Consider the following 25,867-nt stretch of genomic DNA (forward strand, 5'->3'; position numbering starts at 1 on the left):
GTGTCCTTTCCATCATTTATCACTCAGGTAACACTTCAAAAATCAAATTAACTGGTCAATTATAACATTGCTGTTTGTAGAATCTTGCTGTGTCCACATTGGCCGCTGTGTTAGCCTACGAAACAGCAGTGACTGTACCTCAATAAGTAATTAATTGGTTGTAAAGTGCTTTGGGATGTCCTGAGGGCATGAAAGGTATAAATCGAGCTCTTTGCTTGCAAATCTATCTTTTTGGTTCCAACTTCCTATAGTAGGTCGGATGTATATACATGATCTACCTTAGTGCAATTGGCTGCTTTAGGTTCCAGGTCATTTAGTGTCACTAACTCTCGTAGAAGGCTACTTTCTTGATAGCCACCCTTTACTCCACGCAGTTTGAAGTAAGCTTGAGGTCTCTGCAGGATTAATCGAAGGTTTATTGCAAACCCTGCCATATCTATGGCAAACGGTCTGTGCGGATCAAATACTGTTTTCCATCCGTAAACTTTTCCCACTGCATTCACTTTCGGAGATTCATATCGGAGTCCTCCCACAAAGGCAACGGGCCAGACTGAGACTTTCCTTGTGGCACGCATCTAATGGAAAGTGAAAAAAAAAGAGTGGTAGCATTTACTATTTATTCAAATCAAGTCAACAGAATGATCATAAAAATACATTTCAAGGATCAGTCCTTGGTGTATTTTAACAGGATTTAACATGCTATCAAAACTTCTATCAAATTAAAAATCTCTTTTTAATCAGCAAGGATGGAAGAGGTGGATCAGCGGTCAGGACATTCTCATTGTGGATATATTGTGCCTCCTCTGATGATTAGAGACAGCCTCCTAGACATGCAATATCAGTCAATACTTGCAATTTTACTATTTATCAGATGTCCAACATCTCAGTTTTATTTGCCCAGTGCACATCCGAAACTCTAGCTTCTCCATCCAAAAGGGGAACAAAATTAAATGACTACTTCAAGTGATAATGTTGGTGGCCAATTGGGTATGCCAGCAATGGCGGAACATAGAAAAGGTGAGTGTCGCTATGTGAATCAGTCAACTTGGTATTTATTAATATCCTATTCATTCTTCATTTCTGAAGAACTAGAACATAAGCATTTCAACCTTCCTCGAGGCTGTGGCATTACTGCCCCGCCTCAGTCTTGAAAAGTTAAATCACAATGTTGCATTTCGTTTGCCTAAATTTATATGGGAATTTATAAAAATAAAAATGACCATAATTGACTATTCCCAACCGGAACACAGTTTGATACAATTTCAATACTTAATATTTCCATCTCTTCATTTTATTAGCATTATTGACCTGCTACAAAGATGCTGAATCTTATTGGGGTATTACTCTGAAGGTGCTGATCCTTGCTGGGGTATTACTCTGAAGGTGCTGATCCTTGCTGGGGGACTGCATTGAAGATGCTGATCCTTGCTGGGGGACTGCATTGAAGATGCTGATCCTTGCTGGGGGACTGCTTTGAAGATGCAGATCCTTGCTGGAGTATTGCAGGAAGGTGCTGATCCTTGCTGGGGTGATGCATTGAAGGTGCTGATCCTTGCTGGGGTACTGCATTGAAGATGCTGATCCTTGCTGGGGTGATGCATTGAAGGTGCTAATCCTTGCTGGGGTGCTGCATTGAAGATGCTGATCCTTGCTGGGGTACTGCATTGAAGATGCTGATCCTTGCTGGGGTGTTGCATTGAAGGTGCTGATCCTTGCTGGGGTACTGCATTGAAGATGCTGATCCTTGCTGGGGTGCTGCATTGAAGGTGCTGATCCTTGCTGGGGTACTGCATTGAAGATGCTGATCTTTGCTGGGGTGCTGCATTGAAGGTGCTGATCCTTGCTGGGGTGCTGCATTGAAGGTGCTGATCCTTGCTGGGGGACTGCATTGAAGATGCTGATCCTTGCTGGGGTGCTGCATTGAAGGTGCTGATCCTTGCTGGGGTACAGCGTTGAAGAAGCTGATCCTTGCTGGGGTATTGCAGGAAAGTGCTGATCCTTGCTGGGGTGCTGCATTGAAGTTGCTGATCCCTGTTGGGGTATTGCATGAAGGTGCTGATCCTTGCTGGCGGACTGCATTGAAGAAGCTGATCCTTGTTGGGCTATTGCATGAAGGTGCTGATCCTTGCTGGGGGACTGCATTGAAGGTGCTGATCCTTGCTGGGGTATTGCATTGAAGTTGCTGATCCTTGCTGGGGTATTGCATTGAAGAAGCTGATCCTTGCTGGGGGACTGCATTGAAGAAGCTGATCCTTGCTGGGGTATTGCATGAAGGTGCTGATCCTTGCTGGGGTATTGCATTGAAGGTGCTGATCCTTGCTGGGGTATTGCATTGAAGGTGCTGATCCTTGCTGGGGTATTGCATTGAAGGTGCTGATCCTTGCTGGGGTATTGCATTGAAGGTGCTAATCCTTGCTGGGGTATTGCATTGAAGGTGCTAATCCTTGCTGGGGTATTGCATTGAAGATGCTGATCCTTGTTGGGGGACTGCATTGAAGATGCTGATCCTTGCTGGGGGACTGCATTGAAGATGCTGATCCTTGCTGGGGAATTGCATTGAAGATGCTGATCCTTGCTGGGGTATTGCACTGAAGGTGCTGATCCTTACTGGGGTATTGCATTGAAGATGCTGATCCTTGCTGGGGTATTGCATTGAAGATGCTGATCCTTGCTGGGGTATTGCATTAAAGGTGCTGATCCTTGCTGGGGTGATGCATTGAAGATGCTGATCCGTGTTGCAGGACTGCATTGAAGGTGCTGATCCTTGCTGGGGTACTGCATTGAAGATGCTGATCCTTGCTGGGGGACTGCATTGAAGGTTCTGATCCTTGCTGGGGTATTGCATTGAAGGTGCTGATCCTTGCTGGGGTATTGCATTGAAGGTGCTGATTCTTGCTGGGGTACTGCATTGAAGATGCTGATCCTTGCTGGGGGACTGCATTGAAGATGCTGATCCCTGCTGGTGTATTGCATTGAAGGTGCTGATGACATCATGTAAATGGCTGTCTTCATGAGTGAGACACTAATTAGAAGCAAGTTTTTCAACTGTGGTATTTTGGTAACTAAACTCATCTGTGTCACTGAATGTCCACGTGTATGCATATTGTAGCTAATGCAAAGTAACCAGGAGAGTGAAACCTTGCTAACTTATGTTACGTTCTAGCCTGTAACGTGCAGAGTAAACCAGGCGACCCCGCCAGCATGCTGACCGATAACAGCTAACAGAGCATTGAAACCTCCCAGCCAACGTGGCTTCACGATTTGACAAGTGGATATTTTAAAAATCATTTTACTGCAAAGTAAAGGGATCATCAGCTTGCATAGTGAACAATTAACTGTCCAGTCTGGAAGGAGTACAGTGCTCAGCTATTTCCTGCAGGGCATCAGTATGAAGAGGAATCGTCTCCCCTTTCAGTTGAGGCTCCTTTCCCACCTCCTCATATATCCTGAGTTTTGGTAGAAACTTTCCTCAACTCAGCAGAAAATGACGACTTGAAGAGGTTCTTGGCTTGTAAAGTTGCAGTTATTGATTTAAACACATTAGCTAAGATCCAGAGTGAAGTTTCTGAAGCTCCAGGAAAGCACATAGGAGCACCTCTGCACTAACATAATCTCCTAAAGATACCACACTGCTAAACACGACCATATCAGCAACGTTTACATATAAACATATGTTTAGAAATATATGGGTGGTATTTTAGGCCAGTGGGATTTTACGGTCCCACCGAAGTCAATGGAGTTTAAAATGACTCGGCGCGTTTTATGGCTCTGTCCCCACCCTGACGGGGCCATAACATTCCGGCAATAAAAACCTTAAAGGTTATTTCGATTACCTTTACACAGATCAATAAACAGGAATCATGCTCTGCATTAAACTGCCATGGTTGGCATATTGAGGGATTAATGGCAGATTTCTGCACTGTTGTTTTGGGACTTAGGACAGGTCACAGGTTTTTGTATTGAGCCCAAAATACTGAACGGTACAATAATAGTTTTAGAATAAATAGAGTTTCGCATATGATTTTGAATGAAATGTGCATGAAATTAATATTCTTTAAAATTTTTTTTTTTCATGAGAGGAGTAGCAATATTGAATGGGAGCTTGAAGTGTCAGCCAATTGCTGCATAAATTATTCTTAGAAGAGCAAACAGCTCCTTTATAAGGATCAAAAGTGGCATCAAGTTGACTGAAGAACTGCTGGTGATTCACTGTTCACCCTTAGAGGATCAATCACAGTAATTCATCTAGGTAATTCTGGCCATGGCTTGATACACACACTTCATCCTACACTTGGAACATTCCTCCCTAGCCTCATATTCAATATGATTTCAAAGAAAACTATAACCTAAATTTCTTCATATTTTGCTATTGGATTAAATCAAAGTTAAGCCCATACCTTTAGAAGGTTGTGGGTTGAAATGCGACTCCAGCGCCTGAGCACAAAACTCTAGGCTGACATTCCAATGCAATGCAGAGGAAGTGCTGCACTGTCAATGGCTCCGTTTTCAGATGAGACGTTAAACCGAGGCCCCATCTGCCCTCTCAGGTGAAAATAAAAGATCTCATGACACTATTTCGAAGAAGGGAGTTATCCCCGGTGTCCTGGCCAATACTGGTCCCTCAGTAAATATTCCAAGAGCAGATTATGGGGTCCTTATCACTTTGCTGTTTGTGGGAGCTTACAGTGCACACATTAGCTGCAGTATTTCCTGCATTACAACAGTTCACTTCAAAAAGTACTTCAATGGCTGAAAAGCACTTTGGAGTGTCCTCAAATTGTGAAAGATGCTATATAAATGCAAGTGTTTCTTTTCCTTTAACAATACAGACGTATAATATCAATCATAATGAAAATAGGAAACTGTTTGCTTTTCTTATTAAAAGGTGCATATAATAAAAGAAAATGGCTGATATGTTTGATATGTTCCAGGACTGCATTAAGAGCAGACAAGCCTCTGGCAAAATCAAAATAAACCCACTTTCTAAAACAAAAGGTTGTAACAGGTGCTGTTGTGATGGTGCCAAGTTGTCACAGGTGGCCTGACATTGATATCTTTGATCCAGCAAGGTGCCACTGGATGCCCAACCAGTACTGCAGCTCACACCAGGAGTGTTAAATGCATGAGGAAGGCTTTCCATTGATCCTCAGTCCTCTTGGTTTGGAAAAGGGGTCCAGACCAAAATCTACCACTGGAGCTCCAAGCACATTTTGTGATGCCGTTGTAAAAACCTTAAATAACCAAATTAACTTGTTTTGCAATGGATACGCTAAAAGCTGGCTGTGAGCATATTACCTTTACAATGTGAGACAATGAGGACCGTATAGATCACAAATCAGGTTTGGAACACATAATATTGGTTAAAAGCAAAAAACTGCGGATGCTGGAAATCCAAAACAAAAACAAAAACAAAGATACCTGGAAAAACTCAGCAGGTCTGGCAGCATCTGCGGAGAGGAACACAGTTAACGTTTCGAGTCCTCATGACCCTTCAACAGAACTAAGTAAAAATAGAAGAGAGGTGAAATATAAGCTGGTTTAAGGGCGGCGGGGGGGTGGTGGTGGTGGCGGTGGGACAGGTAGAGCTGGATAAAGGGCCAGTGATAGGTGGAGTTAACCAAAAGATGTCACAGACAAAAGGACAAAGAGGTGTTGAAGGTGGTGATATTATCTAAGGAATGTGCTAATTAAGGGTAGAAAGCAGGACGAGCAAGGTACAGATAGCCCTGGTGGGGGTGGGGTGAAGGAATCAAAAAAGGCTAAAAGGTAGAGATAAAACAATGGATGGAAATACATTTAAAAATAATGGAAGTAGATGGGAAAAGAAAAATCTATATAAATTATTGGAACAAAAAGGTGGGGGGGGGGGGGAAACAGAAAGGGGGTGGTGATAGAGTAGAGAGTTCATGATCTAAAATTGTTGAACTCAATATTCAGTCTGGAAGGCTGTAAAATGCCTAGTCAGAAGATGAGGTGCTGTTCCTCCAATTTGCATTGAGCTTCACTGGAACAATGCAGCAAGCCAAGGATGGACATGTGGGCATGAGATCAGGGTGGAGTGTTAAAATGGCAAGCGACAGGGAGGTCTGGGTCATGCTTGCGGACAGACCAAAGGTGTTCTGCAAAGCGGTCACCCAGTCTGCGTTTGGTCTCTCCAATGTAGAGGAAACCGCATTGGGAGCAACAAATGCAGTGGACTAAATTGGGGGAAATGCAAGTGAAATGCTGCTTCACTTGAAAGGAGTGTTTGGGCCCTTGGACGGTGAGGAGAGGGGAAGTAAAGGGGCAGGTGTTGCACCTTCTGCGGTTGCATGGGAAGGTGCCGGGGGAGGGGGTTGAGGTGTAGGGGGTGATGGAGGAGTGGACCAGGGTGTCCCGGAGGGAACAATCCCTGTGGAATGCTGCTGGGGAGGGTAAAGGGAAGATGTGTTTGGTGGTGGCATCATGCTGGAGTTGGCCGAAATGGCGGAGGATGATCCTTTGAATGCGGAGGCTGGTGGGGTGATAAGTGAGGACAAGGGGGACCCTATCGTGTTTCTGGGAGGGAGAAGAAGGTGTGAGGGCAGATGCTCAGGACATGGGCAGGACATGGTTGAGGGCCCTGTCAACCACGGTGGGTGGAAAACCTCAGTTAAGGAAGAAGGAGGACATGTCAGAGGAACTGTTTTTGAAAGATGCATCATCAGAACAGATGCGACGGAGGTGAAGGAACTGAGAGAATGGGATGGAGTCCTTACAGGATGCGGGGTGTGAGGAGCTGTAGTTGAGGTAGCTGTGGGAGTCGGTAGGCTTGTAATGGATATTGGTGGACAGTCTATCACCAGAAATTGAGACAGAGAGGTCAAGGAAGGGAAGGGAAGTGTCAGAGATGGACCACGTGAAAATGATGGAGGGGTGGAGATTGGAAGCAAAATTAATAAATTTTTCCAAGTCCCGACGAGAGCATGAAGCAGCACCGAAGTAATCATCGATGTACTGGAGTAAGAGTTGTGGGAGGGGGCCGGAGTAGGACTGGAACAAGGAATGTTCCACATACCCCATAAAAAGACAGGCATAGCTGGGGCCCATGTGGGTACCCATAGCCACACCTTTTATTTGGAGGAAGTGAGAGGAGTTGAAGGAGAAATTGTTCAGTGTGAGAACAAGTTCAGCCAGACGGAGGAGAGTAGTGGTGGATGGGGATTGTTCGGGCCTCTGTTCGAGGAAGAAGCTAAGGGCCCTCAGACCATCCTGGTGGGGGATGGAGGTGTAGAGGGATTGGACGTCCATGGTGAAGAGGAGGTGGTTGGGGCCAGGGAACTGGAAATTGTTGATATGATGTAGGGTGTCAGAGGAATCACAGATGTAGGTGGGAAGGGACTGGACAAGGGGAGAGAGAATGGAATCAAGATAATGAGAAATGAGTTCTGTGGGGCAGGAACAGGCTGTCACGCTCGGTCTGCTGGTACAGCCCTGTTTGTGGATTTTGGGTAGGAGGTAGAAGCGGGATATCCAAGGTTGGGAGACTATCAGGTTGGAAGCTGTGGAAGGAAGATCTCCAGAGGAGATGAGGTCAGTGACAGTCCTGGAAACAATGGCTTGATGTTCAGTGGTGGTCCAGGGGGAGGTAGGAGGAATTGTCTGCGAGTTGACTCTCAGCCTCTGCGAGGGCCCAAATGGAGCCCAAAGAGATTCTATTTTGTTGGTGTGGAGAATTCTTTATATTATTGAATATGCTATGTTAACATATATTGTCAAAATAATTAGAAGAATCAAAAGTTTAAGCTTTGATAATCAGCCTCTTAATAATGTTCAAATCATCAAAGATGCCATAATATTGGTTGACACTCCAACACAACACTGAGTGAAAGTCATAATGTAAGATGGCCTGGGGGTGAAACTGGTGTTAGCACACAATGGCAATAGTGCATTTACATTCTGTTTTAAACCCTGCCTGTTTTTTGTTTCTATTAAAGTTAGTGGAAAATAAAATTAGGCAGAGTGTAAAACCTGCTGCTGACTCGCTTTTGCCCATTTTTCTCTATGGTCCCCAAGAGCAATTGCAGTTCTGCTATCTCTCAGCTGCTACGTTAAAAGGAATCTGTCCTGGCTCTACTCAACAGAAGAGGTGAAAGTTCCCCATGTGATCTAGGTGGCATTCTCTCCTCAGTTCAAAACATCAAAACCTGTCATCCATTTCCCTTTCTGTTTGTGAAGTTTGCTTGCATAAATAAACTACCCTCTTTGCCTATGTAACAAAAGACACTACAGCTCTTGCTTTCTGCTAGAGTTTTCACTCTAACTACCTGAGTGATATTCTGCCTCGAGAACTTGACGCAGCTGATTGGAGTTTCACAGGCTAGTTATTTAGTTTAGCAAATAAAGGGTGAGATTTTAACTTACTCAAAACCCATTCACCTACACAAAGTTAGAATGGAGCCCAAAGAGACTCCATTTTGTTGGTGTGGAGAATTTTTTATATTATTGAATATGTTATATTAACATATATTGTCAAAATAATAAATTAGAAGAGTCAAAAGTTTAAGCTTTGATAACCAGCCTCTTAATAATGTTCAAAAGAGCACAATAACCATCAAAGATGCAATGTTAAGTGCAATATTAGTGAAACACAAATGATGGGAATTATCTTTCATTTGTCATTGTCTCATTACCATATTTATCATTACACTGGCACTATGGGCTACAAAGCATTTATGCAAGCTATATTACATATTATTACAATCCTAATGGACTGGGCATTGTTTTTCAAGTTGAGGCATAATGGTCCATGTACTACTGACAGTATAGATGAACTTGTAAAAGCTGGTCCCACAACATTATCGCTGACCTGTTCTGTCATTTTGAGGCAAAATATTTCTGCATGTCATCATAAAATAAAAGTAATCTGTAATGGGCCAAAGCACAATTATTTCACAGAAAATATACTGAAGGGATTTTAACATTCGAATAGAGATGTAGCTGGCAGATAATGAATTTTAAGGTGGACTCAGAAGATTGATTTGATGTAACGTTGTGTGCTGGCTGTACAGATCAGGAATAGGGCATTCAGTCAGTGGGCCCACAGGTTTTTCCATAATGACCGTATAGAGCAGATTAGCCATGATCTTGTTGAATGGCGGGGCAGACTTAAGGGGCTGAATGGCCTATTCCTTCTCCTATTTCTTAAGTTCTTATATGTAGACTACACACTGCTGTTACAAAAATGGATTTTGTTCTTTTCATTCCATATCTCTTATACCTAATATATCTCTTATATCTTATATCTCTTATATCTCTTATACTTATATCTCTTATTCTTATATCTTATATCTTATATCTTATATCTTATTCTTATATCTCTTATACCTAACAAAATCTTATTGATCTGTCTTAGAAGCTCCAGTTGTCATAGGAGCCAATTTGAGAGAGTAGAATTTCAGTTTTCTACTACCTTTTGTGTAAAAAAGTGCTTCATAATGTTTCTTTAACATCTCAAACACCTCAATCCCCTCACCCATCAACCTTCTACTCAGTGAATACGAGCTAAGTTTCTGTAACCTGTCATTACAGTTTAATCCTCGAGCTTCCTGTGTAATTCTGGTGAATTTGTACTGAACCCTCTCCAAGATCAATATATACTTCTGGAGGTGTTCTTAAAACTGAACACAGTATTGTGGATGGGGTTTGAACAAGGGTTTACGCGAAGAATGAATAGCAAGACTCTTTCCTCTTCGGCCCTCAATGGAGCCTATTGAAGATTCTTTAACCTTGATGCCTTGTTATCAGACAAAATAGCTGCACCATGCTCCATTTTCAAACCTCAAGTTACCCACTTCCTTTAGACGTGACTCCTCCTTCCATTGCTGCTCTTATCATCAGGGAATCACAATGGTCACAGTGGAATACATCACTTAGCCAAACAAAGAGCAAGAGTGAGCGTGTAAAACATGTAAATACTTATTTATATAGTGAGATGTTGACATGAAAGATCTGGCTAACCAGCATGTACATGGATTTCATGTGTTATTCTTTAAGGAACAGGTGCATCATAATCATCTGAGGTACTCAATTAAATTTCATGTTTGCAACTCGCTTCGAGCTGTCTGCCATTTCAGTCATTTTGCGTTTGTGCCTCCTAGTTATACTTCTTTCCATATTTCCAATAAGAAGGAATGGACACTTCCCTAAAAATAGCAAAAATGAAAAATGACATACATTTTACATGAGGATGTAAGAGATTCTGACTAACCAAAGGCCATTCAGCCCAGCAATCCTATCTATCCAGACACCATTTATGATTATTCTAATATGGATATCCTTGGCCCACTATCACAAGAACATAGATAAAAGGTCTTTAAAGTCTGTAAACTGAGGGTTCAGATAATGATTCTGAACAAAATCATTTCTGTCATGGATTGAGCCACCATCTGAACCCATTACTCAGGATACAAACCTGTCACCTACTCTTATCGCCATTATTCATTGTTACAAGGTTGAACTCACCTCTTCAAACAACTCTAAACTGTATGTGTTGTCATCATCTGCAAAATATACGATCCCTTGCTGTGTGTTGTTTAAATTGAACATTTCCCGAAGCCACCTCAGTGCCAGGTTTCTTTGCATTGTTCCACGTGGGAAACGAGGATCCCGAATATCCCCTCTCAACTTGTAACTGCGTGGTGTTTCTACATTCAAGTGTGTGTAGTTAAGGCCCGTCTCCTTGAGGAGTCGGGTCACCAGTGTTGTTCTTCTCTGTGCGTCTTCCACCACTATCCAGTGGAGGTTGGGCACGTGAAGTAAGGTGTTAGCAACCCTCGTCAGTTCTGCCTTCTGTACAGGCCTGCTGTAAGTTGGTGTGATGACATGAATTGTGGGGAGGATATCTGACCAGGGAGGAGGCCGTGTATAAACATACTCTGTCCTGATCACCTCCACGATATCCTTATCTGATGGACAATATTCCTTGGAGCCTGATGACTGACCAAGGTCTCGGTGGTTGCCATTCTCACTCCCATCATCTGAAAAAAAATGACAAATCTTAGTTCTGTTTTTGTAAACTTTACACTGACTGAAAACATTTTTGGCCTTGATTTCTTCTTGGTAATTGCCTTCTGTCTTTTGCTAACAGTAAGGAAGAGCTCAGGCTCCATCACTAGATGGCGCTCCACATTACTCCATCTGCTGATTGCATCGTGTGCCTGTGCAATATAATATAATATATAGTGATTACACTTGCATTTATGTAGCATATTATCAGGTCAAAACAAATCAAAGTACGTTTACAAAGGAATACTTTTGAAATGCAACTACTGATAGCTGTAGCTATTCTGCACAAAGAGATGATTGAAATTAAATGAATAGCACTTTGCTTTAGTGGTATTGACCTGCCCATCAGGAGAATTCGATGCTCTTCTTTTAATAATGCTATAGGAGGTTTAAGATCAACCAAACCAATCAGATTGGGCTTTTTAGAAAAGTGCCTTATTGACTCATCCAGAGATTGGAACCCCTGACAGTGTAGCACTCAGTCTGTACCGCACAGCAGTGTCAGCTCACTTCATGTGCTCAAGCACCAGTGCGGGACTGAAGGCATAACCTTCTGATCCAACGGAGCCAAGCTGGCACACACAATGATGTGTCCAATACATTCCTAGTTCAGAAGTGTAAAAGGTAAAGTGTGCAGGGACATGGATCCACAATCACAATTGTGCATCTAGCTAATATCTGACTTCATTTTCACTCTCAATGGGAGGAACTGACTGAAGGTAGAGGGCTAGACCAAATGAAATAGGCGATAAAACAATGAGGGCAAGTCAACCTTGGCTTTGTGTAGTGAAAGCCTATAAATAATTACAGGACATCATTCAGACTAAATCCTCCACCTCCTTGATCAAGGACGGTCTGGATGTATTAAAAGGAGGGCTGAAAAACACATTGCTGTCAAAGCAGACACGTTTAATTTGTGTAAATATATGGAGTATCCCATTTACAGAGGATAGTTAACACGTTTTTTTTTACAATTATTTGTACAGTTGCTATATGTGTTCAAATAATTATACAAAATAATATTGCGTCTCCTCCATCACTAACACTGCTTGTCTGCAATTAAGCATCAACTGCTCTGTGACAATTATGCAAACTGCATGCATGGAGCATCCATTGGTTCATAGCTCAGGCACACTGTCCCAGGCAAGTATGAATTCCTACATTTTACCTCATATGTGGCATCTGGTAATGGGACTTTATACAAAGTGCATTTCCAACCTGGAGGAATGTGACTGACCAGAGCAGGTCTGTTATCTAGCAATGTAATATTGGCCAAGGTAATGTAATACTTTTATCAGTTGAAGGGCTGATTTAGATGCAGATCATAGAATCAAAGAAAGTTTATGGCAGAGAAAGAGGCCACTTGGTCCAGCCTGTCTGCACCGACCAAAATACGAGCCAGCCAGCCTAACCCTACTTTCCAGCATTTGGTCCCCACAATTTTTAAATGAGTTGAGGGTTTCTGCCTTTACTACCCTTTCAGGCAAATTCCAGACCTCTACAACCTTTGAGTGAAAAAAAAATCCTCATCTCCCCTCTAATCCTTATACCAATCACTTTAAATCTATGCCCCTTAGTCATTGACCTCTCTGCTAAAATAAATAGGCCCTTCCCATCCACTGCTTCCAGGTCCCTCACAATTCTGCACATCTCAATCAAATCTCCCCTCAGCTTCCTCTGTTCCAAGTAGAACAACCCCAGGCTACCCAAACTTTCCTCATAGCTGCAATTTTCCAGTCCTGGCAACATCCTTGTAAATCTCCTCGGTACACTCTCTAGTGCAATTACATCCTTACTGTAATGAGGCTACCTGAACTGCACACAGTACTCAATTTGTGGCCTAGCTAATATTTTATATAGTTCCAGCATAACCTCCCTGCTCTCATGTTCTATGCATTGGCTAATAAAAGAGAGGATTCCATATGCATTCTTAACCACTTTATCAACCTGCTACCTCCTGGGTATCTATGGACATTCACTCCAAGGTCCCTCACTTCCTCTATACCTCTCAGCATCCTCCTTTTATTGTGTAATCTTTTGCCTTATCTGACATCCCCAAATGCATCACCTCATACTTCTCTGGGTTGAATTCCATTTGGCATTTTTCTACCTGCCTGACCAGTCCATTGATATTTTCCTAGCAACCCTCCTCGCTATCAATTGCACTGCCAATTTTTATGTCATCTGCAAGCTCCTTCATGCACATTATAAAATTTCCATTCCTCATACTTGACATTCAAATATTGGAGAGACATTCATTTAGAAAATACACTTGAAGAGAGATTGATAGAAATTAGATTTGATTGTTACCTCCATTCAAGAGGCTAACCAAAACTTTAAATACTCTGGTTATATCTATGACATAATTAATATCCCCAAGGGAAATTGCAAAATAGGTGACAGTCACATGGCAGCAAAATCAATTGCTATGCAGTTTCAACCTGTTTTTGTGTAGGGCAATTAACTATTTTTCATACAACTCCAGACCAGACATTTACTGAAGAATTAATATGTTTTATTTATTCGGAATGTGGATCTCTGTGTGGGGGCTGGTTAGCTCAGTTGGCTAGCATATGGTTCAGGGTAATGCCAATAGTACAGGTTCGATACCCAGTCTGGCTGAGGTAGATTTGGGAACTGCCTTGTCTCCCTGCCCCGAGATTGGAGGGCAATGGCAAACCACCACTGACAAAACCTACCAAGAAAGTAGTTCAGGATGAAACATAAGCAGACAATGAGCTAAGGACCTGTCTTCAGGCAGAGCACTCATGAATGGATGTTGATGCACGTATCAAACAGGTATAACATGAGTAACCGAGACCATCGAATAGCAGCAACTGAAGAGTCAAAGGATGTTTTGCAAAAAAGTGTTGTGCAGCTATTTAAACCTCATGATATTGCACAAACTGCACTCAGGACGAAGGTAAGATTTAATTGCATCTGTAAATTCATTGTAAGCAATGCATAGGTCCCATATATTCAGAAGCCAGAATAGTCTTCATTACTTTAAAGCTACTAAATAATGTGGAGTCCTATGGGATTAACAGGCAGGTTTTGGGTTGGATAAGAACTGGTGGAATTCTCAAAGAGAGAAGAGAATCTTTCTCAATGGTAGTGTTCTGTGTGTAGGCTGGTTATTAGTGGAGTCCCACAATGATTATTATTAGGGCTGATGCTCTTCACCATCTTTATCAATGATCTGGATGACAGCATCAGGAGAACTGTTCACAAATTTGCAGATGCACAAAATTGTGTTCAGGTGTAAGGACCTTAGATGAGAAAAAAAGTTGGGTGCCCAATGGTAGAAAGAGCTGGGTATTACAGTGCATGAGTTTTTGAAGATTCATGACCAATGCCGTGAGACTATTGCAAAAGCAAGTGGAATGTTAGAAAATATTTCCAAGATAATTAAATAAATACTAGGAAATACTAATCCGTTCCTGTTCACAGTCTCGGTCTGGTCTCACCTAAAACACTGAGGTGGGATTTCCACAGGGGTTCCCTCAGGCGTTTGCCGCAACTCCCTAAGTTCTTCTAGGATTTTTTATCTCTGATATTTTGCTTCTCCTGGGAGATTCACTGGTTTTTGGAGGGGATGAGGATTATGTTGAACTGAAGTCACACTTTCTGACAGTATAGGACAGGATGATGGGTCAGGCTCCTTTTCACCTGTCCGTGTTTTTTAATACCCTTTCATCTACCAGAGTTTTGGCCACACTGCTGTCCCCTTTTCTTCAGTTGTGAATACTTGACTGGTTCTGATTAATTTTCTAATTAACTCTGTCGCACACTGATGATCTGTTATTTATGTTCCAATGTCTTTAGTTGCATTCACTCTCCAATTGTACCTCCTTATTCATATTCACCTCAATCCCTCATTTTATTAACCTGTCAATGGCTTGATACTTTCAGCTTTTCTGTATCTTGGATGGAGCACAAAGAGGGAAGTCCAGCTGGGAAGATCTCACCTACTGGACCTGTTTGATCTTCCTTACAATAATTTAAGCAGAAGAAAAATTCAGTGGATCCTTTTAGTGGAATGTGACCAAATTTCCTTAATGACCAGGCAGGCAGTAGAGACAAAAATCCACCCACTAGATTATGTATAAGAAAATAATTCAGAACAACTGAAAAAGTTTATTTTAGAAAAAAATCCATACAAAATTCAACAATATGTCTATAATGGCTTCAGTTTATAAATGTTCCATCAACTGTTTCAATTTTTAATCTAAACAAAAAATAATGGATATTTAACACCTCTTGATTACCCAGAAAAGGTATTGCAATATTAGCATTTGCAGAACATTACGTTGTATGCTATTTTAGTGGATGGGTTACAATATGTGGTTAATGCCTCTTTTAACATAACAGACAGAGGGATGAGGGGCATGGATAGGGTGGATAGGGAGCAGCTGTTCCCCTCAGTCACAAGGGGACATAAGTTCAAGGTGAGGGGCAGGAGGTTTAGGGGGAATGTGAGGAAAAACTTTTTTACCCAGAGGGTGGTGACAGTCTGGAATGCGCTGCCTGGGAGGGTGGTGAAAGCAGGTTGCCTCATATCCTTTAAAAAGTACCCGGTTGAGCACTTGGCACGTCATAACATTCAAGGTTATGGGCCAAGTGTTGGTAAATGGGATTAGGTAGGAATGTCAGGTGTTTCTCACGTGTCAGTGCAGACTCGATGGGCTGAAGGGCCTCTTCTGCACTGTGATTCTGTGATGTCATATGAACACTATAACTGTTTGCCTTCTCATTTTGCATCTTTCAACTTCTATTTTTCAGGTTCTGAGATTTCTACATCTGAAGGACATTATGGAGCATCTTTCTTCGTGTTTCTCTAAAGAACTATTTTAAAAACAATGAACATTTTGGGGAGCCCGTGAGCCTGGTCATCACTTACCCTTTCTCAGGGCCAGCAGAGGCGAGATGGTGTTTTGGTGCCAAACTGTAATAAGCAGAGTCCAGGGTAAAACAATCAATACAATTGCGAGGATGTCTCGTCTCTTCGGCATCTCCAGGGTTGGTCCTACATTTCTTCATCACCTACCACAAACCCCATAAGGTCAGAACGACAGTACATTCAACAGACAGTAGAGTTCAAAATGTTCTACACAAGATATTCTGACTTTACACACTCTTTTATGGAAGACTTTGATTACAACAGCGCGTATTCCTGGGTGGCAAGATGTTGTTTAACTAGTTTTGGGACAAATCATAGTAAGGTGATGGGGCATAGTCTTCCACCCACACTTTCCATGTGTTGCATTATTGGTTTCGGCTATGCTGTCTTGTGTAAGCTGAGAGTTTGGGTTAAAGGGAGCTCAAAGAACAACTTCAGGCATTTCCAGTGATCAGTACAGCGAAGCAGTGACAAGCTTTAGGAGATGGTTGCTCTCTTGCCCCCTCAATGATGTGTTGACTTGGAGAAAATTCCTTGGGAAGGAGGTGGGGAGGCTGCTAGTGGGAAGAAGTGGTGGTGCAGTCTCAACCTCTATAAATCAATGCAGGCAAGGTATTCTAACTCAGGAGAGTCTGTGCTTTCTGGGTGTATTATTCTCAGGTATTAGGTGACGATGATGTCTCATAATTTTCAATCTTGGATTCTCTTGACATGATTATAAATAAATGGTTTAATAAGAGTGCCTGAATGTTGGTTTTACGGATTGTTTAGGTGAGCTAACATATATACAATATGTGCAACATAATACACAAGCAAAATATTGTGGATGCTGGAACTTTAAAATAAAAACAGAAAATGTTGGAAAAGCTCGGTAGGTCTGACAGATTTGGTTGAGGAAGAAACAGAGTTAATAGAGCCCTGACAAAAGGTCATTGACCCAAAACATTAACCCCGTCTTTCTGTCTCCATGGGTGTTGTTCCTCAGCGTCAGAATCTCAGATCTCAGGCACTAGCACCACTGTTCTGTGGAATCACATTACTCATCTGCAGAAGTAGACTTTTCTCACAGTCTATTTATTGAAAATAAGTAGCATTTTATAATGTGTACAGGATTCTAGGTTTATAACTGCAAAGCTTGGACACTGAGATATATACTGGAGTGCAGAGATTAGCCTGTGCTGCAAACTGTATTAACAATGTACTGTTTCACCAGCTCAGTGGTAACCTTGTATCCTATCTCATTTGTAATGATTGATGAAGAAAAATAAAACTCATGCTTAATTAAACCCAACCAATTCATCTCAAAAATAGAAGATTTTAACACCTCTGTCAGTATTATTAGAATTTTATACAGTGTTGTGCTATGAAAATGACAAAAGCAATTCAGTTTTTAGAAAAACTTTTCTGGAATATGTTCAGAGCCAAGGAAAGATTGGCTCACCTACTGCCCTCATTCCTTTTCTAGTGGTTGTTATTATAAGTGTGAGTGAATGTACAAAACAGAAGGAGGTCACTCAGCCTTTCATTCCTGTCATAATTCTCTGAAAGGGCTCCAATGCCTGTGCTCTCTCCAGGCTCTTTAAATTTCTGTGCAAGGAAAAATGACAGCATCTTGAGCTCAGTGAGAGTCTCAAACGTAACATGAATGGCCAAACACTTCAGTATTCAGATGCTAAAAGAATCAAGAGATAGGGGAAAGGTGGGCTGAGGAAGAAGGTCAGTCAAATCTGACTGAGTGGTGGAGCAGGCTCATGAGGCAGTATGGTTAACTCCTTCTCCTATTCCTTATTTTCTGATGTTCGTATCATCTGGGGCTTTTTTTTGGTGGTGTTATTAAGTGAAGTGAAGTTAATGGAGTCTTTCATTGTTACCTGAGTCTGCAAAACAAGTAGGTGGGGGATTGGTTTAACATCTCATGCACCTCTGACAATGCAGCACTCTGTAGTGTCACATTTACTTATCTGGGTCTGCAGTGGAGACAAAGTGACACCAATTAATAGAAAATGTATTATATTACATGCTATGTCACACTGAAATGGGATTATTATGAGCTCTGGGGATTGGTGAAGCAGTTTTTGATCAGCTTATTGAAATGGAAATCTTCCCACTGTCTTTAGCAAAGGCAACAGAAATTGTTTGTTGCATGGGATGTGTACTTGATAGGCTTTGCCATAACAAGGTTCCCCTATAATTAGTCTGTGCATTGCAAGTGATGGTTTTAATTGACTTTGACTTTATTTAATGAGAAAGTAATTTTGAGGTGTTAAAGAGAGATTGTCATCTCACTGGGGATGTTTTGGTTATAAAAGCAAGATTTCTTTTTCAATTCCCGGAGAAGCCAAAAACAGGAATCCAGCTCAAAGATTGTTACACAAACTATACAGCAATAGATGCTATTTCTGTTGTACTGTGAAGATTCACCTTGTACTTTTAAAGTGAAACTTCGAGGTACATTTTCTTAACACTGCAACTGGCAGGGAGTCGTGCCTGCTGAGAGTATTGCAAATTCAGATATGTAGTGCCTATTAGTTCTCAATCATGTTGGTTTTATGTGCTCTCTTGCTGTAATCAAGTCTCTCCACCAGATGTGCCAAGTCAGAAAATCAACCTTTTCATTTCAATTGACATCATCTAATTTTATAAATCATGCTTCACGATATCATGTCGCTCCACTCTGTATTAAAGAGATAAATTATGTTCCAAGACAGATCCTGTTTACCATGGTTACGGTACGCAATGCAGACTTTTTGTGTTGATTGAATATTGAAGCAATGGGCAGAAGAGTTTAGTCAAAGTTGAATGGTTTGATGATTGAGTCTGATCTTTGCTGGTACAAACAAGGGCAATGATTACAAGAAAGCTGGCAGACGATAGGGACCATTCTACATTTTGTCATTTCTGACCATTTTTACCACAGGAGGATCTCTAACATAGAATTATTATTATTACTGAAACAGGCCATTTAGCCCACTGAGGCAATGCCATTGTTTACTCTCTGCACAAACCACCTCTCATCTTTATTTATCTAACTCAATCATCATATCCTACTATTTCTCTCACCCTCATGTATTTATCTACCTTCCTTTTAAATGCATCTTTATCTCAACTACTCCAGGTGGTTCCACAATCTAATCATTCTCTGGTTTCTCTTGAATTTCTTATTGAATTTATTAGTGACTACCTTATATTTATAACTCACTGGTGTTGATCTCGCTATGTTTCTCTATATTTACCTTATCAAACACCTTCATAATTCTAAAGACACCTATTTTCCTTTTCTCGAGAAAGGAGCGTCAGCCCATTCAGTCTTTCATGATAGTTAGAACCTCTCAGTGCTGGTCCCATCCTTGTAAATCTTCATTGCACATTGGATAATACTAATAAGATATAACTGTCAGGAAAGACAAACAAGGCTTGGTTTGATTTATATTAAAATATTACTTTTAATTGAAATGTTGTTCTCAAGTAGTTAAATGTTCTATACAGGAAGCCTGGAATATATGTAAAACTAGAAGAACCAGCACATGGAGTGGTGCTACTGAGTCATTAACTCATTCCGGATAAGAGATTGTGTGAGCTATCTCTGCTATCATTGCTCATTATGCTGTAGTGATGTTATTAATTTGAGAAACAACAGGAGATAATTTCAAAGGGAGCCTCTACCCGGAGGCCTAGTAACTAGTTTAATTGGCAGCCCTATTGGCCAACACAGAGGCAGAGAGGGAATAAGGGGCCAAACTGCAGGTTTGCTGTCCAGCGAGGAACAAAGTACAATAAACACATGGCCTGGTGTCAGTTCCAGGAGATTTGCTGCAAGAAAGAGGCAGCCAGACTGAGTCCAGGTCCTATTTCCTTAAGATAGACTCTGTCAAATTCAGATAAATAGCTGAGTGAAAAAGTGGATCTTTAGCCTACAAATAGGGACATGGTGGCATGGTATTTCTTGTTGTTCTCAGGGGTCAAGTGCAATGGGATACAGCAAAAATGTTCACTTAAGAATTGCAAAACAAACAAATTAATTGTTAATTTGAAGTGAGCCGGGATGTGGAGGCTAATTCATTAGCTTCCAAAGAGCTGGCATAGGCACATTGGGCTGAGTGGCCTCCTTCAGTGATGTATGGTTCCACGGACTTATGTTTAGCCTTGTCTCATTGAAGTGTGAATCAGTCTGTCTTTGAAAATATTAGAGTGGCGCATATGTGAGCTTATAAATAACCATTTTATTTAACAAAAGACTTAATTGTTATGGACCTGGCTAACCCTTAGGCCATCTCTGCCCCTGCGTCAGCTCACCTCCTTATGTGGATTGGTATCAAATTTTGTCTGATTACATTTCTGTCAAGTGCCTTTGGATATTATTACTATGCTAAAGGTGCTATATAAATGCAATTGCTGTTGATAGCATATGCTATTTTATGACAAGAAATTAAGCAGTAAATGTAAAGTCTCATTGTAAGTGACATGGGAAGCATTTATGGGAGTGACTGGAAATGCTGAACCTGAGAAAATATCGAAAGCAGGCCGGAAATTTGAAACACTACACATTATTGTTGTAGTGGTGGTGGAGAGTTATAAACAATTTCTGCCCAGGGGATACTCTAACTCAATCTGGATTCCATTGGAAAGAGCAGACTTGCCACTAGCTGTAAGTAGATGCTTCCCCATTAGCAAGCTTCTAAGATCCATTTTTGAAGACTCACTCAGCATCAAACATATCAAGCCACCCACTGACCATGAAAGGAAAAAGATTCCCACTGATATGAACACTTGTAATTTTACCTTTCGCCAACCACCCCCCCACCCCACCACCCCCCCCACCCCCACCCCCCACCCCACCAGCGCCCCCCCCACTCTACCACTGCAATCTCAACCCCACGTTCGTGCTTCACTATTCCCCAGAAACCAAGATCAAACAAAATAATCAAACAATCAGTTATACACCGCTGATTTAAGGGCGAGTAGTAGTCCATTAAGAGCTGCTGTGCTGCCTGATTTCACCTCTCCCCCTTCCTCCCAATGAATCACATTGTAGGTTAGCCCTCCCTCATTAAAAAATTTAAACAGTGAATTTTGGAGGGATTGTCAATCACTGAGGCCATCACAGTTCAAGCCTAAACCTCTCCTCATTCGGTGTCCAAACTCAAACTTCCCTCATTCTCAGAAGCCCTCACAGATCAGAAATGATACTGCCTCTCTAAAACAACAGGAGTAGCACAATTTCAAATTGCTACCTTTCCTCTGGGTAAGATTTCCTCCTTACACTCTGCGATACAATTACAATTCAGTTCTTATATAAGTGATTTTACTACTTCATTAGATACAGTGCACAGAGAAATTCTGTCTCTTCCTCCCCAAGGGTCATTTTATTCAAATGTACATTTATCGCTTGAGACTAGGAACTGGAGTGAACTAGAACATAGGCTGGAACTCTATGATACTCAAAGGAAACCTCTTAAGAGAGTAACTTTCTTTCCTTAATCGTCCATTAGTTCATGTAATTTTCAGCAGTCAACAGAATAGTTCAGCCAAACAGTGCCTGATGAAATGGCCTCTGCAGGAATTTTGTCCAAAGCTGTGATTCCCATAAGCAAATCCTTTCTGTGGCTTGTGAGCTAAAATTGGGTTATGCAGCCACACTTAACTTGCCTGCATATGAAGCAAATAATAGCATATTACTTTTCATCCTGCCAAAATTGACTCTTTACGTAACTTTGGCTAAAAGCATTAGCTGTACTATTCGCCATAGCAACATTCTTGTGTCACATAAAAATCCACCCAGAAAGAGGCACCTTCTCCCAAGTAAACACAACAAACAATTCAAAGAGTTCCAATTTCTTCATTATGTACTCCATTGAACCTTGCCATTTTTTGTGACCAAACTAATGGAAATGCTGGCACTTCCAAAGAACTAAATAAAAAATGCACTAGGGCTTTCCATTACGACAGCGCGTGTAGTCTTTAAACAATGGCCCGTGCTTCCTGGAGGTGACACCAGCACTTTTTGCAGGGGAGACTTTCAGCGATACACACTGACGTCAAATGAGTCAAAAGGATTGATACTAGTGTCAATCATGGACTTACGACCATTTGTATCACTCCATGTCTAAAACTTATCTGTAGCAGAAAATAGCAGTAAAGTTACACAAGGAAGTGTAAAGTAGTCCATTGCCTGAGGATCGGTATCAAATTTTGCCTGTTTACACTTCTGTGAAGTGTTGATATTTTTATTATGTTAATGGTGCTACATAAATTCAAGTTGTTGTTGGGTCATGCTATTTTATGACTAGATATTAGGCAGGAAAGGTAAAGTGTCATTGTAAGCCACATGGGAGCCATTTACGGGAGTGACCAGAAATGCTGAATCTGAGAAAATATTGAGAGCTGACCGGAAATTTGAAACCCTACACATTACTGTTGATGGTGGCCTACAAAGCATTAATTAACAATTTGTGTTGTAGCCAATGAACTGCTAGTTCAGCACACTTATCAGTAACAACCATGTACATGTGTATCACATCGCTGCATAAAATTAAATAACAGACTTTGAATCAAAATTAAAACAACCTCAGCAATCAATATTACAAACAGGCTTGTGGCAGTGCACAGAAGTGCCAAGCATACCTCCCTCAGGCAAATGCAACAGACCTATCATTCCCTGCACATTGTTTGTTCGATGTGGAATAGCATTGGCTATTTCCCAGTTTTCTAATGGCACAACTGTACCGAGACAAAATTTCCATAAAAGTTTTTTTGCATCAATGTTAATTTATACACCTGCACAAATGCACATTGGTACCCAACACTGATTCTTCCTTTCTCAAATTGCCAACTTTCACTTGCATTTTATCATATTTCGTCTGTGTAAGAGTCGAATCATTCTGTATATGACAGGCCACAGCGAAGCAATATACTGCAGGTTTAATGTGGAGACATTTTTAAAACTATAATAGGATTATTCCTATCACGTTTCAAAATATCAAATTAGTTCTTGTTTGCTTTGATGCTTTTCAACCATACACAGCAAACTGTGTAATATATTCTAAAATTCAGCTCAGCAATCTTCAATCAGTGAACCATGAATCTTGAAATGTCATTGATTCATCATTGAATCAATCAGTCATTCTGTTAATCACCCTCACAATTCTCGCCAATTGTTCTCTCTTATAACTTATAACTACAATATTGGTACAAAGTTTCCTTGAATATGTTGGCTTAGAAATTGGATTGCACTGTGCCTTTTTTATGGGGGTTAAAACAGAGGCTGAAGTGTCCAAATTGGCATGCACTCATTCTGCACCGGGAAACAACGCTTGTCAAGTTAGTAAGGGCCCCTCAACATCATTCAGGAACGTAGCTGAAAACAGTGCTAGGCCCATTTTAAGCTAAACCAAGGGCCTTGTCTATATTGGATTGCATGTGACCACAGTACCAAACCATTGGAGGCTGCCACAAAAAAGGTAATTGAAAAAAGGTTACATCCCCAAATTCTCTGGCACATCCCAGTCTCTCCCCAGTCCTGGCCTCACTAGCTGAGTGCCAGTAACCCTGCCAATCGACTTTCCTCTTCTTCACACCCAAAGTCCTGCCCGATGTGATGAGGTTGACATCTCCAACATGCCAGTCACATCCTGTTGTCTCATGAGAACCAACTTGGGCATAAGTCACTTTCTAAGCCTCTCTCTCTGAATCTTTTCCTCACAAATCTTTTTAACGTTGTACTTGTAAAAATCCAGCCACTATTATTGAGGCCTTAAAATATTATTCTGCATAATTTTTCAGGGAGAGAGTATGGTCACTGAAAAAATATATAGGACAGAATTTAGCTGGGCGGGTGGGTGCACGCCCAACCCAACCCCAAATGTGAAATGATGGGCGTTGGCGTCGACCGAGCGTGCCAATGTCAACACTTAGTCTTGCAATATTTTGGTTGGTGGGCGTGTTCCAGAGCCATCAGCTAGCCTGCCAGCAATTAAAAGGCCTACTAAGGCCATTGAGTTATCAATAGCCCTGAATTTTTCACTAGCCGTTTAACACAACAGTTGACTGGGAGGCGAAAAGGCCAAGCGGCCTTTGCATTTTTTTGGAAACCTCATCCACAGACAGGATGAGATTTCCAAAAGCAAATACCCGTGAAATAAAAAGTTTATTTTTTAAATTAAAAACATGTCCCTGCTCATGTGACAGAGGGGACATGTTTTATTAAATTTTTCTGATGCTTAATAATGTCCTCAATATTTTCTTCATCACCCTCAGGGAGATTATTCAGTGCTCTTTCATTCTTTCTGGATAAAGAAAGCATTAATTTTTTGCATCCTCATGTGTGAAATGCGCGCTAGGCCTGCTCACACTCCTCCCACCCCTCAGCGTTGCCACTTGCGTATCACGCTGGGCAGGCCTTAATTGGCCCGCTTGCATAAAATCGCGGTGCGTTGTGGATCGCGGGCAGCGGTCGACTTCCTGACCACCCCCACCGATCCCGCACGCCAAGGGCAAAATTCTGCCTATGTATTTCTTCTGGGAATTATGAATGAATTTTTCACAATGATCTCACTGTACAGGGGTTCACACCTGAATATTTTACTTGCCTGTTCTCTCAAGAAGATTGACTGTAATGACTCAGAAATTAGTCAATGTCTCTGCCATTTTTTTGCTTTTTTTCATTTTACAAATCTTATTTAGACCTTGAGGCTGATCTTTTGAGGGCCCTCAGCAGTAATATGGGTGAGATGGGGCTTGGGGAATTGTGTAAGGGTTCATTAAAGCCCCTGAATAATATTATAATTTATGTTAAGAATTCACTAATGCTCTTTTCTAGTTTTATTTTATTGGGCATGTGCATAAATCTCTATTTTTTAAGGTAATTGGCAAAAGAACCAGGGGTGAAATGAGGAGCATGTTTTTGCTCAGTGAAGCAAGGACCAGGATTTTCCAGCCCTGTGGTGGGTGGGACCCTCTGCGGGCAAAGCGGTGCCCCAGCCAGAAGCCCATTGACCTGTGGTGGGTCCGGAAGGTCCTGGCAGCCGGCGGGTGTGGAAAATCCCGCCCATGAACTGTAATGCACTGCTAGAAAGGACAGTGAATTCAGATTCAGCTGTAACTTTCCAAAAGAAATTGGATAAATATTTGAAGGGCTAGGGTGGAAGGGCAGGCAAGTCACATTCTGAATATAGCATCAGCACCAAAATGAACTGGATAAAGAAAGCATTAATTTTTTGCGTCCTCATGAGCAGAATGAATGGTCTCTCCTCTCACGACAGCACTCTGATATACCATGGCCTCTCTCATCAAATACAGATTGCATACGGATCACTCACCAAATCAAGAAAAGCACCCATTCTGCAACATGCACTTTGCCATAATAACATTTTTGGATGGCTGCCAAAGTTAGCAATAAGTATTGACTCTAGAATCATGGAATAGTTACAGTACAGAAAGAGGCCATTCAGTCCTTCATGTCTGATTCAGATGCTCGTAGGACAGACCTGACATGTTCAGTCTGTGGAGGCCTTTGTTGCTTGTAGCAATTTTAGTTTTAATGGCTTGTTATCTACTTCAGAAATATCGAGGTCCAGAAAACACAGCTCGACACGTTGTTCGAATGCAATAAACTCAGATAGGATATCTGTTGCCTTCCAATTGAGGGTTGGAAATCTTGTCTTCATTTTTTACTTTTTTGCAGGATTTTTAATGCTACCTTGAGCTTTTAACGGCTATGCAAGATTCTGCCAGCTCTTTTAGAGTTAATGTAGCTCTGAATTGTTGTACCTTTACTGGTCATAGGTTACTGCTTGACTTTAATGGTGGTGCTGTTGAGCTGTTTCTGATTTTTTACCGGTTGACTCTAAGCTTCTCCCACAAAGCGCTGATTTAGGTTGGAAAGTAACTGCAGGACTTCAAAACTCAAAGCAAGTAGTGAGGAAAGCTTTTTACAGGCTTCTTTTA

At 41.4% G+C, this 25,867-nt stretch overlaps 2 protein-coding genes across 2 annotated transcripts in view; one reads left to right on the plus strand and one right to left on the minus strand.

The window, feature by feature from the left end:
- The window catches only part of LOC121269611 (beta-galactosidase-1-like protein 2), a 106,460-nt gene extending 89,243 nt beyond the window's left edge, over positions 1 to 17,217 (plus strand). Inside the window, exon 19 of the mRNA XM_041174322.1 lies at positions 15,808 to 17,217. Coding sequence (XP_041030256.1) covers positions 15,808 to 15,879 — 72 coding nt within the window. The 3' untranslated portion in view covers positions 15,880 to 17,217. The remainder of the gene's footprint in view (positions 1 to 15,807) is intronic.
- LOC121269612 (galactosylgalactosylxylosylprotein 3-beta-glucuronosyltransferase 1-like) overlaps positions 1 to 25,867 on the minus strand; it is a 189,376-nt gene that overhangs the window by 11,362 nt on the left and 152,147 nt on the right. The window contains exons 2-4 of the mRNA XM_041174325.1: positions 15,926 to 16,068; positions 10,483 to 10,997; positions 279 to 575 (exon numbers count right to left, since the gene is read on the minus strand). Of these exons, the coding sequence (XP_041030259.1) occupies positions 279 to 575; positions 10,483 to 10,997; positions 15,926 to 16,037 (924 nt within the window). The 5' untranslated portion in view covers positions 16,038 to 16,068. The remainder of the gene's footprint in view (positions 1 to 278; positions 576 to 10,482; positions 10,998 to 15,925; positions 16,069 to 25,867) is intronic.

This window comes from Carcharodon carcharias, chromosome 25 (assembly GCF_017639515.1).
Source record: "Carcharodon carcharias isolate sCarCar2 chromosome 25, sCarCar2.pri, whole genome shotgun sequence".
NCBI lineage: Eukaryota > Metazoa > Chordata > Chondrichthyes > Lamniformes > Lamnidae > Carcharodon > Carcharodon carcharias.